Source organism: Dermacentor albipictus, chromosome 2 (assembly GCF_038994185.2).
Source record: "Dermacentor albipictus isolate Rhodes 1998 colony chromosome 2, USDA_Dalb.pri_finalv2, whole genome shotgun sequence".
Classification (NCBI taxonomy): Eukaryota; Metazoa; Arthropoda; class Arachnida; order Ixodida; family Ixodidae; genus Dermacentor; species Dermacentor albipictus.
The window spans coordinates 91,003,758-91,019,123 of NC_091822.1; the positions used below are offsets into that span (position 1 = coordinate 91,003,758).

Consider the following 15,366-nt stretch of genomic DNA (forward strand, 5'->3'; position numbering starts at 1 on the left):
CAGGCGGCTATGAAATTACTAGGACATGTGATCGCAAAACAATAATCAATGCACTGAGAAAGCACAAATTTATTATCGAACCTACCTACAGCAGCACGCATGTCGGATTGTTTGTGTGCGGTCGACAACCCCCGCGGAGTTCGAGCGACTGCCGCCGCTCTGCCGCTGGAGAGTGCAGGCTACAGCAGTACTGCACGCTCATGAGGTAATGTTGAACTCGAGCAGAAGTCAGTGACACGCTTGAAGTGTTCTTTCGTCATGAGCATATGGACATAATAGTCACAAGCCGAAAGCAGCATTTGGTAAAGCTGGAACGGCTTGGTGGCTAGCCACGCTTTCTAAGAAAACTTGTGTTCACTGTTGTGCCAAGCACTCTAAGTATGGGCGTACCGAATCGCCATAACTCGATGTGCTCCTTGTATAAACGAACGACTTTTCAAACAAACTCAATAATTACTTGATACTGTCAACGATTGAAAAGTGTTGCTATTCAAATGCCAAAAATTACGCAATTCTAGATTTTATTGCCCGGGAAGCAGGAGAAACGACGATGTGCAGGTCCTCGGCCGTAGCGAATCAGATTGTATGCTTAGGCTGATTTTCTGTTCCTGATCACATGTGGACAACCGTCGTTAACGGTAACACTACGTGTCAAGTATGCCTTTGTCAATTCAAAATGATTCTACTTAAAACATATTTATGTTGAGGTGAAGGTTAATAAAGCACATTCGTCACTTTGACACCCGCCGCCTCAGCCATCCCAAAACATCGCATTTTGCATTGAAAAGCGCAGTAGTTCAGCATGTGTGCAAGCCAGACAACGCTAAATAAGCGCTTGACAGATAATCAAGGACACATATTGTGGGATCCGTGCTCTTGTTATTGCGTCAAATTGGTTTACAATAGAATACATATAATGGGGCAGCAACCTGCAAGACGTCGCGATATTCCTTTCAACTCAACGTCACGTGCTCGTGTTTGCTTGTTCCAAAGTAATTAAAAATAATTACCGCCTAGGAAATGAAGCTCACGCAATGTAGCAGAAGCATATCTGCTAGCCTAAATCACGGCTTTAGCATGCGAGTGCCGCTCAGCAGCTGTTAGCGTGCGAATTTACTTTCACAAACTTTGCGCATCGTACGCCTAGTCTTCCGAACAAAAGCAAAACCTAGTGGAAAAGATACGTACTGCGGGTACGTATCTTTATGGTGCACCCGTTAGTCATCAGAACAAGTTCATTGAAAATATGAATCATCTAGCTGACTTTCTTCAACGAGCCAGTTGGGTACGGAATTTGGGCCCTTGCTTTTCCGATATCCGTGCCTGCAGAAAGCTTCGTACCTGGAGAACTGTTGCAACACTCTTGTACCCAAAAGCACAGTAGGGCTTTTTATTTACTCATACTGCTTGCGGCTTGCAGTTTGGACGCGCACTTGTTGTCGTTAATGTCGGGAACATCGGCTTTCAATTGAAAGGCAAATGATTCGGGACAAAAAATGTGGAGTGCGGGCCGCACTGGTAGTGACGCTTCTGCTCCTGCTGCTAATCTCAACAGATGCGTGCGCCCCACTGGAGGCGGCCTCATTGAAGATCTGCATGACGCCTACAGAGTGATTAAGTTAGTATGAAAGTAACCGAGCCAGCATTTGCGGAACAGTTTTTTAGATGATATATTCATCATCCTTCTTTTCACCGTTCGTGATTGACTGAACGAAGCCGCACCTCACCAGTCGGCAAGACTGATGCAAGATCAAAGCAGAATAGTAATGGAATGAGTCCCTACAAAAGATGCACCCTGAACGAGCCGGAAACGTAGGAGCAAGAAAGAAACATGTTTAGGATGTGATTTAGACAAACAATTCGTCAGAAACCATCTGACGATGGCTATCGACGGCCATGCGTTTAGCATTGAAGCAATGTAGCAGCAGAGCGCACTCCCGCCGTCGAAACACCTTATGTATGAGTCGTGTAGTGCAGCGGAATTCCTCTGTCGTGCTTCCCACTGCACACGCTGCGTTGTCTAGCAGTACCACCGTAAAGTCGAAGGAGCGTGGTTTCCATTCCGCCCAGCATTGAAAGAATTCGAATTATGTTTTTTTTTCTCATTGTAGAGCGGCACATCCCAGGTGGAAATTACTTAGTTCCCCTTGGCGTCACACACGTTCATGGAAGAGCGGCACCCACCTATTTTTACATAACCAGTAATCCGATTGGTAACAAATAGGTTTATTGAAGATCCTCAGAGGCCGACTGGCACATACGCAGCGCTCCAAGTCAGCGTAAAAGTTCATTAAGAGCGGTAAGTATCCTGTTCCACGCAACTAGTGCCGCATTTTAAGTGACCCTCATTGGTGTCAAAGGGGTTCGTTGAAGAGCGGCACATCGACACACAGTGCCACATACTAAGTGAGCCAAGTTGGTCCGACGACTGGTTTCGAACCCTGTGACCTCAGCACAGCAGCGCTACGCATTCGACTACTGACTACCCAGAGAACCATGTTCTCAGGAATACGTTTAGAGACAAAGATAGATGGATAGGTAGATAGATAGATAAGTAGATAGACAGACAGACAACACCCGGAAAGCACGTTAATTACCCTGGTAATGGTAATCGCTATAAAAGATTCCTGTAAAAACCCGTTCATACTTTTCCAGCAGCTTTTGTGCCTAATTTCGAGAAAGGTCTTCAGCGAAAAATATGACAGTCAGGGCCCTGAAAACTACAATATTTAGTTCTGTAAATACGTGGTGAACTTGTTACGCAAATTAAATGTACCTTGAATAAAAAGGGATATACAGCAGTCGTCAAGGTGGTTAATCGGAATAGCAGGTATCATAGGAAGGATATGAAAGTATACTATAACTACTGTGATGTACTCTTTTTGGCGAGGTGAACGGAAAGAGCGGAGAAATAGAGCATTGCTTGAACGTCTGTCACGACTAGACGTCGTCTTCCTCGTTGATCACCCTATATTGGCTGGAACTGAACCGTTCTGAGCTATCACGGAGGGCTAATAGTCGATTTGGGATAAAAACAGATTGGAATAGTTTTACGTTATACCGGCATTGCTTCCAGATTTGAGCCTCTTGCGTTGTCTCAGTCATTCCTTGCGATTTTGAGAAATCGCAAATTTTTATTGCGGAGTGCTAACACTGTACAGCATCATCGCTTTTCGGCATTGGCGGCTGAAACAGTTTGACAATGAAAGCCAATCGGTTATTTAAGGAGGAATCACGTAGAAGGAATGCCTGTTTATGGTGCCTAACCCGACTCCTGAGGCTCGACAGATGCCATCCAGTACATTTTATTTCGCAGGAGACCACACTGCGTAGGTGCGAAACCATGCTAGTTCACACCAGGGGAATTCATGGAGTGGTGCTCTCGTTTTTCGACGGTGAGTAGTGAAGGCTGAGACCTGCTAATCTATGGTCTCCTCGCTTGGACGCGGTTCTATAATAGAATCCAGATAAAAAAATGAAATTGCGTAAACCCTGTCCTAGGGAGATTACATGCAAGGACACGCAGGCAGCTGCTGAAATCAGGATAATCAATGTCTATCCTGGTAGGCCTTGCAGCTCAGCATTTTAGGCACACCATTACGTGCTACATAAATGCGTGGCACGGGGTCAGGTGCGACGATTTAGTTCTTGTGCGCGTGCGACATCGCACCATCTCGGCACGCACTGCGACAGCCGTTGTCGACATGTCATTTCACTTCAGTGGGAAAACTGGCCATCTTCGGATAGTAAGACTCAACTCACAGTTACAGGCGGTCTCTGCAATGCGGTTTATTTAAAAACTGCAGCCATTCTGAAAATTCGGAAAATCGTTGCGCTTCACAAGGTTTCATGTCAAGAAGACTAACCTTGACCTGGCCCCAGATTTGTCGAGATACTGACGGAACGTTTCGAGCACAATAACTTGTTTTTCTGCGTTTCGGCGTTGACTCGTCGAAGTAGCATGTGGCAGCTCCCATTATTATTTACAGTTAATTTCTATTTAACGCTAACATCACAACGGGTAGCAGTCACGTGTCAATTATTTCGTTGCTATGTACCAGTGTGACAGTTTTTTTTTATGTATGTCGCCTTACTATATAACGTTCTTAAACAAAGATCATCACCTCTTAGGACTATTTTATGCTCTAACTATTTGTCTTAGTCCTTTGAATGGTAGGTATTAGAAACCAAATCACACTAATTGGTGTCATACAAGAAAGTTACGGAATGAAGGGAGCTTACTGCCATAATTCTCGTGAATATTCGGAGACAGGAGTAAATTTAGGCATATCCGTGTCATCATCATAGTCATCATCATCATCATCCTGTTTAATCTGTCCTATTATTCAATTACCCTTATCTTGCGCCTGCTGACACCGTTCAATGCACCCGCCATGCTTGCCTAGTTGCTTTGGTGTTGCGCTTGTTATGACGAGAGATAACGCGGCGAGCTCCTCACAGGTTTAGCTGTCGGCGCTCATTAAACACACCACGCGGGAGCTCTCCCGGACATTTGTGTAAGTGCTTTCTAAAAGACGGATGCTTTTCGCTGAAGAAATAATAATCTTGGGCGAACAGAAAGCAAAAAAAATGGTTTGCAGACACTATCTCTTTCCCGAATACATACGCTGAACGCCTACAGTGCACCGTCACCGGTAGGCACTCGCAAAGAACAAACCCTATTAAATAAGTTCTTATAGGGGGCTGTCTGTATAATTACATGCAGCATAACAGAATGAAGCCTAAATGCAGCGATCGCACGGGTTCGCGGTGACCGACTGCGTGTCTGTATGCATGACCACGAACAATCTTTCGCATTCGCTGCGAGAACGTTTTCGCATCATGCCGTGTGCTTTATGTCGCAGCTTGTGAGCATTTGACCATACCCAAGCAACTAACGTTGCGTGGACGCCATCAGATAGGTTCAAAATTAATTTCGTTATGACGACTTCGACGCCTACGGAGGCTTGTAATGTGCCGTCGCGTCAGCTCAATATTTTTCTTTTCTGTTCTTCTAAATTCTTCGACTTTCCAATATCATTATTTCTAAAATTGTATTGCACTGTATGTTGCGGTCTGCATGATCGGTCTTCTCAGTGCGCAATTTCGAGCTGCTTTTTTTTCTCAGTTCATTACATTCATTCTTTGGTGCTAACAAAAAGATGACCATGTGCCATGCCTCTCTTTACGTGCTTCTTACCGTTCCCTTTGCATTCCACTGACAGGGTGTCTACCAACCGGGAAAACCGGGAAAACCGGGAATTCTCAGGGATTTTTAGTAGTCTGGAAAAAGTCAGGGAAAACTCAGGGAATTTGGGCCTCTATCAGGGAAAATGAGCGGCAATTTTACTGAAAGGGTCGAAAGTCGCAGTAATGCTGGCTCGAGTAACAGACAGGAATCGTAATGAATCGTCTTTGACGCCCTGTCGTCGGCTGGAGGAGTTGCTAGTCTACAGCCAAGGACTGACTTTCCGGATTCCCGATAATAGGGACGTTTAGCGCGTCCGGTATTCGGGCAAGCGCGGGCGGTTTTCCGGTTTAGCGGGGGCGTCAAGGTGAGCGGCCCGATCGGTGGCGCCAGCTTGTGGCGCAAAGCTCAACTACACAAACACAGAGCTAATTACTGTATTCTGCTTAGCTGCTGGGGTAAATTTTCGACAGTGGCGTAATCGTGTTCACAATTACGCCGCTGCCAAAAATTTGCACGAGTGGCGAAGCAGGATATGGTGAGTTACGGCAGTATTAGCTATGCGTTTGTCTGGTTGGGCTCTACAACACCAGGCGGCTTCACCGCTCACGTTTACGCCCCGACCATCCGGTAATCCGCCCAAACCGCTCCCGTTTACCGGAATAGCGTACAAGCTAAAAGTCTCTAATTTGGACGGCTTCGCGGCACCGTCACGTACCCCATAGAGTCAACGCATCAGAACGTGTGAAATTTCCGACGCAAGAACTCTTCGCCGTCCGATTTTCCGGACGTCTTGCCGTGACGGCAGGTCCGAAACGGCAATAATCAAAAGCACCACGGCTGCCGTTTTGATAACTTCGCCACCTCGAACCGGCACTCTCGCACGCAGATCCGCTGGCAGCCGTTGCCACCACTGCGGCAACACTAGGCCTAGCTGCTTCGACGTTCGCTATGAAACTTCTTGCCGTTGGGTGCCGAGTTTTTTATTGAAAGAATTAGCTGCTGTCAGCAATGGCATAGACTCCGCCTTTGTGTTCCCCTCGATTGACATAGAAAATGCCGGTTCCTGAAAGTCAGCTTCGCCTCTGTAAAGAAATGTTACTTGGTGAAGCATACACAAAAGTATTGCAGTGAAGCATAACAAGCGTGGGAAGGGGCTATTGCCACGGTACACAGTATGTATTCCTTAATTATACACGCGTGCACCCGCTATTTCCTGTCGCATTACGAGCACCGATATGTCTAATATGTGTAGCGACAGGCCTTCAGAGCGTTTTAGAACGTGCCTGTGGCAGTTTGAGTCCCTAAGGGCAGTAAATGACACGCATTTATTTTTTTGCAACTGGCCGATTTTTCGGACGTTTTCGCGGCCCCTAGGGAGTTCGAAAATTCGGTCGTGGACTGTGCAACTGACCAAGATGCTTCAAATGGTCCTTGGGGCGAAGGAGTGGTGGAAGGAGGATAAGAACAGAAATGAGCTACTCATTGACGAATAAACGGGAAAGGAAGCTTGCTGCCGCCGTTTTGAAGGAGCTTGAGCTCAAAAAATAAGTTTTGGCTGATGCCGAGATGCAGATGTCCTTCATCCAAACCAAAATAAACTCTTTTAAAGCAGTGAAACACAACACTCGGGCGTGGTGCGCGGGCTGAGAGTATTTCAGAACAGTTGAGGTTGACTTACGACCTGTTGAAAGAGAATCTCAATTGTGACAGAATTCGGGCCTCATACCACTGAGATTGCAATCAGTTGATAGAAATAGCTCATATTCGAAAATATTTGCTTCTATATGCATCTCCTTTTTATTCGTATTTGAGAATGTACGACTCCATTGCAATGTTTTTCGAAGACACTTTATTTGCTGTGCATTTTACTAACCACTGCCTTCTATTCTCTTTTTGAATAACATGAACACTACTCCTTAGTATTCAAATTGGATTAGGTCGCCTTTTTAATTTTTTTCATGTGCCTACTAGGGAGTGACAGCATCAGGCGACATGTTTTCAGCCCGTCTTGACATAAAACATAGTTCTGCATCACTCAGGGAAATTTGCAATGGCACTCAGGGAAAACCTGGAAAACTCAGGGAATTTGGAAATGTCAACTTGGTAGACACCCTGACTGAACTTGCCAGTATCTAGCACCAGCATGTTCATAGACCAAAGCTTCATCACATTAGCCGGGGAGTGTGCGCGGGCGAGCGTCTCAGTGCGCGCTTTCTGCCAGTCACCCAATATCGCAGCCTCACCGATATAGCAGAATTTTCCTCGTGGGAGTAGTTGCTGCAGACATGAGTTCTAGCACAAGGCTGCCTGGCGGTTATCACTTTCACTATCCAAGCTTCACGCAGCTTCTAGTCCTGCAGGTACGTGTGAAGGCTGATACCGGGCGACGTTGCCTACGTCCGGCACTGCGCCAACGAGGAGCAGCCTACTGTATGTTGGACGCCTTGAAAGGCTGCCACTACCTATTATAGGAATTTTAAGTATTGTCAAACAGGCATCCGACACAGGAAAAGCTCTCCACTTAATCGAAATCGCTTTCGAAAGCTGAAAACATTCGTTTTCACATTTCTTCGGCATTTCTGAGGCAGCCGACGCAGCCACTGTGCCCACGTGATCCCACATAACACGTCACGCCGATGACAGCGCCAGCTTTCTAACTGGTGGAGCTCGCTCCAAATAGGAAAACTGCGTGTATAGGTGGAACATGCGAAAAAGCTGAATGATCGAGATTACGAAGAACGACTATTCGCCTTTCCAAACATGGCGGAGAAGACATTTGACGCAAGCCAAACGATACCTTATATACATTACGACGGTGCCATCTAATGCAGTGGGATCCTGCAGTGCGGTTACGCGGGAACAAGGAGCCTGGGTGGCCAAAATCGCTTGGTCAAATAAAGTTCTTTTTCTTTCCCTGCAATGATCTCCTGGCATGTCCTATTCCCTGGCATTATTTCCTGTTCTTTATACGTGAGAATATACGGATGACTGCGTCTTTTATTCAAGACAATTTGGCCTCAGCCGACGCAATGCGGCACGAATTATACAGATGTGGCCACGCCCAGGCTCCCAGCAAGACGCTCGCAGAATGCCTTTGACATACAGTCTAACCAAACGGGTGGATGCAAAGCGTGTTTTGAGTTGTTCACAAGACGAAATTTTTCATGTACAAGTTTCTTCATTTTGAGCTCCTATGGATTAGTTTTCATCCCGCGTTCTGCCGGCCCAAACAACAGCCTGCGATGCTATCTCTCCTAGCAGGGGCGCTTAGCATTTTCGACAAGCATGAGTGCCGAAAATGTTTAAGGGTTGTTGGGGGGCAATAAATACTGTCAGAAGTTTGTCCCAGTAACATTCATTCCGCGCCAACCTACGTGAGTCATAGCAACTGGTTCGGTGAGTGTTCTGTATACTTCTTGACACGCAGCGTACTCTCCCAAACAAAAAAATTCGCACCCTGCCCTTCAAATGTCGCAGGAGTGTCACGTTGCAGCGCAGCAGGGATGCAAACATTTGCCTAAGACCACAGTTACAGGCATACAGGAAACAAAGATAGCAAATAGAGGAAGCCAATCCACGGCTATGTCGCTCTCCTCCTACCTCGAGCGCTCTGAGGCCATCCGAGGTCAGTCGTTGGAGCAGTCGTCGAGATTCACAGCTTTTTCGCTGCGTCATGACAACACAGCGTCGCCGCTGTGGCCGATCGCCCACGTAACCTAGGCAACTGTATGCTGGGTCATCGCAGAACCACCGCTCGAAGCACCGGCGCATCCGCCATTTTTTTCTGGCAGCGCCGGCACTCATTTTGCCGTGGTATAACGCCGAGAGCTTTGGCTACGAAAAATCGGACGTTTGCTGCAGTCACGTGGTTTCGCATCTGCCATTTACAAATCCGAGAGCGAGGCCCACGTTTGGCTTGGATGCCTGTCTTCGGCCTCCGATTTCGAGCAACGCAGGATCTGCACGATTCTGATTTGGAGGATGGAGGCGACTACTCGAAGATAGCACAATATTTTACCGCATTACGTTCCAGATATGCCAGCCATGACGCCATAGAGCGCGGCTACTGCGTTTTAGGACGACATTAATCGGCAGAGAGATGTGGTTTATTTCAAACTTTTATTAGCAAGTCTTGCACCAGCAATAGATGAAATACACAAAACAATATTGCAGAGCTGAATATCTCGTATCCACAATACAAACGCACGTTTTATAGGCGCATTCGGGCATAAAAGCCTCATAAAATTTTATTTCTTTACAGCACAGCTCTAAAAGGCTGCGCGCTTAGACTGCATGCTTAGAAACTAGAGCAAGATGTCCCAGTATTATTTTAATGTCAAAGCCTGTATAGCGCTGCATGCATTCCATACAACTAGACCACCCACCTTGCTACAAGAGCCTGATAGAATTGCATATGAGTAATCTGACCCTGAAAATGCATATATAGCCGGATTTCAAATAGGTGAAGAGATCGCGAAAGCAAAGAGGGGGATAATGCCAATTCAAAAAAAAAGCTAGTGGCAAACCCGCCAATAATGAAATCTAAAACTGAATAAGGCTAGCTTTCTTCAAATTGTTGCCTTAGTGCCAAGGAGCACTAAGGCAACAAGCACCTGTGTTCATGTTCTGCCACTTGTTTTCTCGTACATGTGAGCCTGCTGCAATATTCTTGGGAAATATGCTATAATATCTCAAGTTGACAAATTAATGAATAATGCTTAATGTCCAAACGAAGCACGACCTTGAAAGTAGCTGTTGCGAGATAGTACCACAATAAATCGCCTGGTTAGGAAGGTCTCCTTATACTAAGGCCACATTCCCCGCACGTGCATCTTCTTACATATTTTGGTTTTGTGGAATTTGGTAGAGCTGAACGTACAGTGGTGTCACGGCCGGAACGGTGTTTGTTTCTTTCTGCCTGTAGGATTCCGTCCTCACTTTACACCAGCAAGCTGCTTCGCACATGTTTTTTTTCTTAAGCGGTGGTTTTTGTTTGCAGGAGTGGACCACGTGAAAAACGGTTCTTCCGACCGCGGCCGCGACATTAAACCCGTCAGAACATTCAGTTAAATGCGTTTCGAAATACGAGCATGAGGCCTGCTCTGCGACTCCTCGCAGGCACATCCAACATCACGTACGGGAGCATCGTGAAGGCTGGCAACCTCATGGCGTCCATTCAGGACGCAGCCGTCCAGGTGCTGCAACCCAATGGGTCGGCGTTGACGCTGCGCCAGTTTTCCCTGAGCCGCATCACAGGCTTCCCGCAGTCTACCTGGTCGTCGGGGCAATTTTCACCCTTCTGGGTGCTCGAGGAGTTGGGTGCGGGATTCCTGCGCGACTGGCTGTCCACGCTGCGCAGCTGGCATGCCCTTCCGCCAATTGTGCAGGCGCACCTGCTCCTGTTAGCCGGTGTTGTGCCGGTGGACGCGTACTTCTACAAGTACTTCCAGCCACCGCACTTCTACGAGGACGGCCTTGCCGCGTACAACTTCGCTTCTTTGGGACAAGTGCGTCGACGCGCATCATGCTTACGTCATTGTTTCGCTTGCCTTTGAGAGCTAAGCGCAATATCGCGTGACCTAACATGCGTATGGTGATTAATTTGCGCTAACGTTCTGAGTAAACCACATAACTGCTCCAGGACGGAGATTTTTTTTTAATTTTCGGGATATACGGGTGCTGTATCGGCTGCGCGACATCGACAACTAGTTTCGCAGTCTATGCATCCTTGTGGGGCTAGACCAATTACACCGCTGGGGAAAGTCACCAGTTATTTTTTCATTAGTATTAGAAAATAAAGAGATAAATCGATATAGTTACATCATCATTAGGCTACTATACATTGAAGTCATTTTATTACTAGAATTAGTTCAATAAGTACGCGGCGGACTCTACTTTCATTCGAGCAGTGCGGTTGTGCGCAGAAACTGTTTAATTGCCTTCATGAGGACGAGTTCTTCCAATGGAAAACTCTGCAGAAATTTCGTCCGAGGAAGATTCTCTTCGATAGTTTTCTGCGGAACGCTGTCCCTTCTTGTGTTTTCGTGACTCCGGGTCACGGTCAACCCAGAAGCTCTCCAGGCATATGTGTGAGGACGTCCAAACAAAAGTAGTTATAGAAGGGCAGGTTTATTTACAGCTGGCTGCAAGCAGCAGGTCCCAGTGAAAGCTGTCGCGACTTACTCGGGAAGTATTTTTATGAAGCATTCGTATTCCCCATGTCGATAGATTGGGGAGTCAGGTGGCTCTTGGCTCGACCAGTCACAGCGGTCGAACTCTTCCTAATACTCCTCCCACGTTGGTGCACCTTCGTTCCCACCTGCAAGGCGATGCCTACAAGATGATGAAAGCAACAATCGAAAGAAAAGGCTAGCTGCCCTTTCCAGATTAGTTGAGGTCAGCTATTATTGTCTCTGGCACCATGAAGAAATTAAAGTAACCAAGCTTGGCACTTGAGGCCGCTTACACAGAAGACGTCAGTAGTTAGCATCTTGGACAATTAGTGGAGCCAAACACCCGGAGCCGATATCCCCTTCACAGATGTCGACGTTGGCGGTTGATGCCTTCACCGCAACTTCAGTCACGCTCGGCAGTAGTCACCATCAGCGAACCAGGACCTGCATTGCCTCGCCGACGTGGAGGCGTCGTGAGCGTGGGTCAGTTCGCACGAGGCGCAGGAGGAATGTCACTGTCACATTGATACGTCAAGTGCTCTCTCATAAGGGCACTATGACACTGTGTTCACCAGTACTATCTGAATGCTAGTTCCGGGATCAATACAGTACGTGTCTTCGGCTTTGAATGATAATGATCACTGTCGTTACCAGAGACCTAAATAAGAAAAGGGCATTGTAATACAACTGTCCTTCTTTATGGGGATGTGGAGGTCGATCCACCTATAGTGTTTTATCTTATCGTGCCATTTCTGTCAACGAATTCCTTATTGTGCTTAAACTTTATTGTGCGCAAGGACATAGACGAATTGAACATTTCTCGTTTGCTGAAATGAACTACGCAACATTGTTATAGCCATGCTTTATTTATGTCCCAGATTGTTGCTCACGGCTTCGCCCGCCACGTCATCCAGGACTTGCCCGAGGCGTACATGGAAAAATGGGACGGATACTGGGCCAAAAATGACATAACCAGCATCAACTATATGTACTGTTTGCACGCCGTCAACAACAGCGTAAGAGAAATGAATGCTACTAACGTGTTCTGATCACGTATGCCCTCATTTGGAGTACGTAGATTACGTATCTTGTGTATTTGGACTTCTTCCTTTCAGAATATTGCATATGATTCCGTTTTCATTCAAACTTATAATTAATACGCGGGCGTCACCCTATGAAGGAAAACATACGCGGAAGTTACCAAACGTGAAAACTGCGTACCGCCGCGGCTGCCTCGGTTCGAAGGTTCGAAAGAAATTGCATCACTCGTTATAGGAGAGTAGCCATTAGAGCCGGAATGAGGGTCACACCTATTCAAGACCGTACTCTCGGAGTACGCAGCGCCACAAAAAAGCGCACAGTCACCAAAAGAACCCACATACCGTGATAGAAAGATGGATGGAAGAAATAACGCTTTGCTGATCGTCTTTGAATCGAAGTGGTGACTGGTATCACTGAGGTCATTATATTATTGCGATAGCAATTTTATAAACACTCCCGACGCATTTCTGCCGTAGCCGTGATGTTCCACATAAAGTCTAAGGGTGATAACACCGTCGTCGCGCGTCGTATGCTGTATGTGCGAGTGAAAGCACGCGAGGGAAGCCGACGACTGCGGAGCAAACGCGCCGTCTTCCGTCGGGCGAAAGACTGTGGGGGAGTAGGAGCGAGGGAGGGGGTCGGGCGGCCTTGTGCTCCGGCATCAAGTGTGCATATCACGAGCGGGCGCAAGGGGAACTGGCGATCGCGGCTCAATCTCGCGCGCCATATGCGGCGTAAAGAGGGGAGGAAGCACAGGAGGGAGGGGGACGGTTTGACTCCGCCAACAAGTGCTTACTTTGCACGGCCACGCGTGGTCGCGCGCGCCGTATCTAGCACCGGAGCGGCAGACGGCTCATATGCCTTTGTGCATGCTGTGTTCTCGCCGCTATTGCGTTGAACGGTAGACCGCACGAAGGAAACATCGCTCGCTGCTGCTGCCGCGCTTCGTCACACCAGCGTTTTGACAACGAGTGTCCGTGCTCATTGAGTGTCGTGTGTTCGTGGTTGCTTGCGCGCGCTGACATCATGCTTGTTAATTCACTTAATAAGCGAATATATTCAAGTTTATAAGGCCGCTAAAGCTGCTATCCTTACTACGTATAGATGTCTACTAGTTCGCTATCGCAGTCTCTCTCACCTTTCTGGCATAACTGCGACTTTTAGCCCCTTGCTGCTTCATTTACTCTCTTCACTTGAGATTCGTTGCTCGTTTCATCATGCCCCCACAGTTCGAGAAATTATTTACGTTTACAAGTCTCCTTTTCATCCTGCGCTTTTCGCACCTTCATACCATCGTGACTCTAGTAGGCTCCACAACCGATTTACTCACCTTTACTGTATGACCAGTAAATGTCAATTCGGAATAACTACGCCTTCATTTATGTTTGCAAGAATTGCAGACTTGAAGTGATCAACAATGCGCGAACATGGAATTACTCAGCCTGCGGAGGGTGTGGGTTTTGGTTTCCACCGGTGGCTGGTTGTTTTTTCGTCCACTTTCAATTCCCTTTCGCCTTATAATTCGTACACTTCATTTGAAAACATCAAGTGGGTTCATCTATGATCTTGGTAGCTTCAATTATGGTTTGACTCATATCGCTGTGACAGCGAAAATCGAGCCCTTCGGCTTCTCTTCTGCTAGTTCAGCTTTGAGCCAGTGTGTCTCTACAAGGTGACTTCTCTTCGTCGATGCAAATACAAGCCCTCTTGTCCTAAGGTTGGCTGATGGCTTGGGCTTGCCTTGCTTGCGCACTTTATAGCTGTGTACCACTAATTATCACTATAGAGAGCTTGTTATTCAGCCTGAATGTCCTCGTACCGCGAGCAGGTGGACACGGTGCCGCCCATAGAGCGGCTGCAGGAAGGCGCACTGAAGGGCAGCGTACTCGAGCACCTGGTGGCCACGCGCCTGGCCTTCCTGGCGTTCACCGAGAGCCCCAAGGGCAGTCAGGATCAACTGCTGCCGCACGTCGACCTCCCACCCGCGGTGCTGTTCTTCGTGTTCCACTGTTCGTACAGCTGCCGGCGCGGTGACTCCGCGCAGCTGTACCCGCGAGGCCAGGACTGCATGGTGGTGTTCCGGTGGACCTCGAGGTTCACTGACCTCATTCCCTGCGGCCATGACACCGGCCGGCAGAGTCGCGCGCAGTGCCGACACCTGTAGGCACGTGGAGCGATACCTATACGCATCCGGAGTCCTGATACTACTAGTGACAGAGTTTCGGAAAATCCCTGCATTCCTTTCTTTCTTATTTGGTTCCTTACGCAGCACTTCAATTTTGTATTGTATCGACGTGTAGATTTTTCTGGTAATTTTTTGCTCTCACGCAGTTTGAGCAGTAATTACGTGCAGAAGTTAGTAAAAGAAAACGACAATATGCACTTGTAGTATGTGTTGGTCTGATCTTTAACCCATGTACAGATATGTATCGCTGACTCAAGAATCGACGCTTTCCCTGTTGTCACTACTATTATTAAGCGCGTACGCGGAAACATTACTAAGCAGACCTCCCCGAAAAATTTCCCTACCTCAAAAAAAAAAAATTCATCTTGCTCTTAGATAAGAGTACGGCTTAAAGAAATAAAATAGAGACCACGGGTCAATATGTTTGTTTGGACCAGATGCAAAAAGCAGGGATACTGCGCCAAGCATTGATCTGTGTGGCAGTCTTCAGTAAAGTCACCTGTTGATACTTCATTCTTGACACGTATGTAAGGCGTGACGAAGTGATTAGAGCAAGCAACACAGCTAACCATCCTCGACACGCTATAAAAATTACAGGTGGTATTACAAATGCAGTGCTGCATTATACCGCATGCCACATGGAGCCATGGCACAAAGTTATAAAAAACTAATCGTTATTCTTGAGCCAAATGAATTCAATGACATTTCTAAGCTTTATTTCTTTTTTTTTCTTTTTGTGGAACGACAACCTCAGTAAAATATGACTGCCAGTTTGA

General features: G+C 47.1%; 1 protein-coding gene across 1 annotated transcript in view; it reads left to right on the forward strand.

Moving 5' to 3' along the window:
• The window catches only part of LOC135902734 (uncharacterized), a 48,677-nt gene extending 33,737 nt beyond the window's left edge, over positions 1 to 14,940 (forward strand). The window contains exons 7-10 of the mRNA XM_065432954.1: positions 3,317 to 3,395; positions 10,310 to 10,698; positions 12,243 to 12,380; positions 14,234 to 14,940. Of these exons, the coding sequence (XP_065289026.1) occupies positions 3,317 to 3,395; positions 10,310 to 10,698; positions 12,243 to 12,380; positions 14,234 to 14,569 (942 nt within the window). The 3' untranslated portion in view covers positions 14,570 to 14,940. The remainder of the gene's footprint in view (positions 1 to 3,316; positions 3,396 to 10,309; positions 10,699 to 12,242; positions 12,381 to 14,233) is intronic.
• Positions 14,941 to 15,366: the final 426 nt, after the last annotated feature.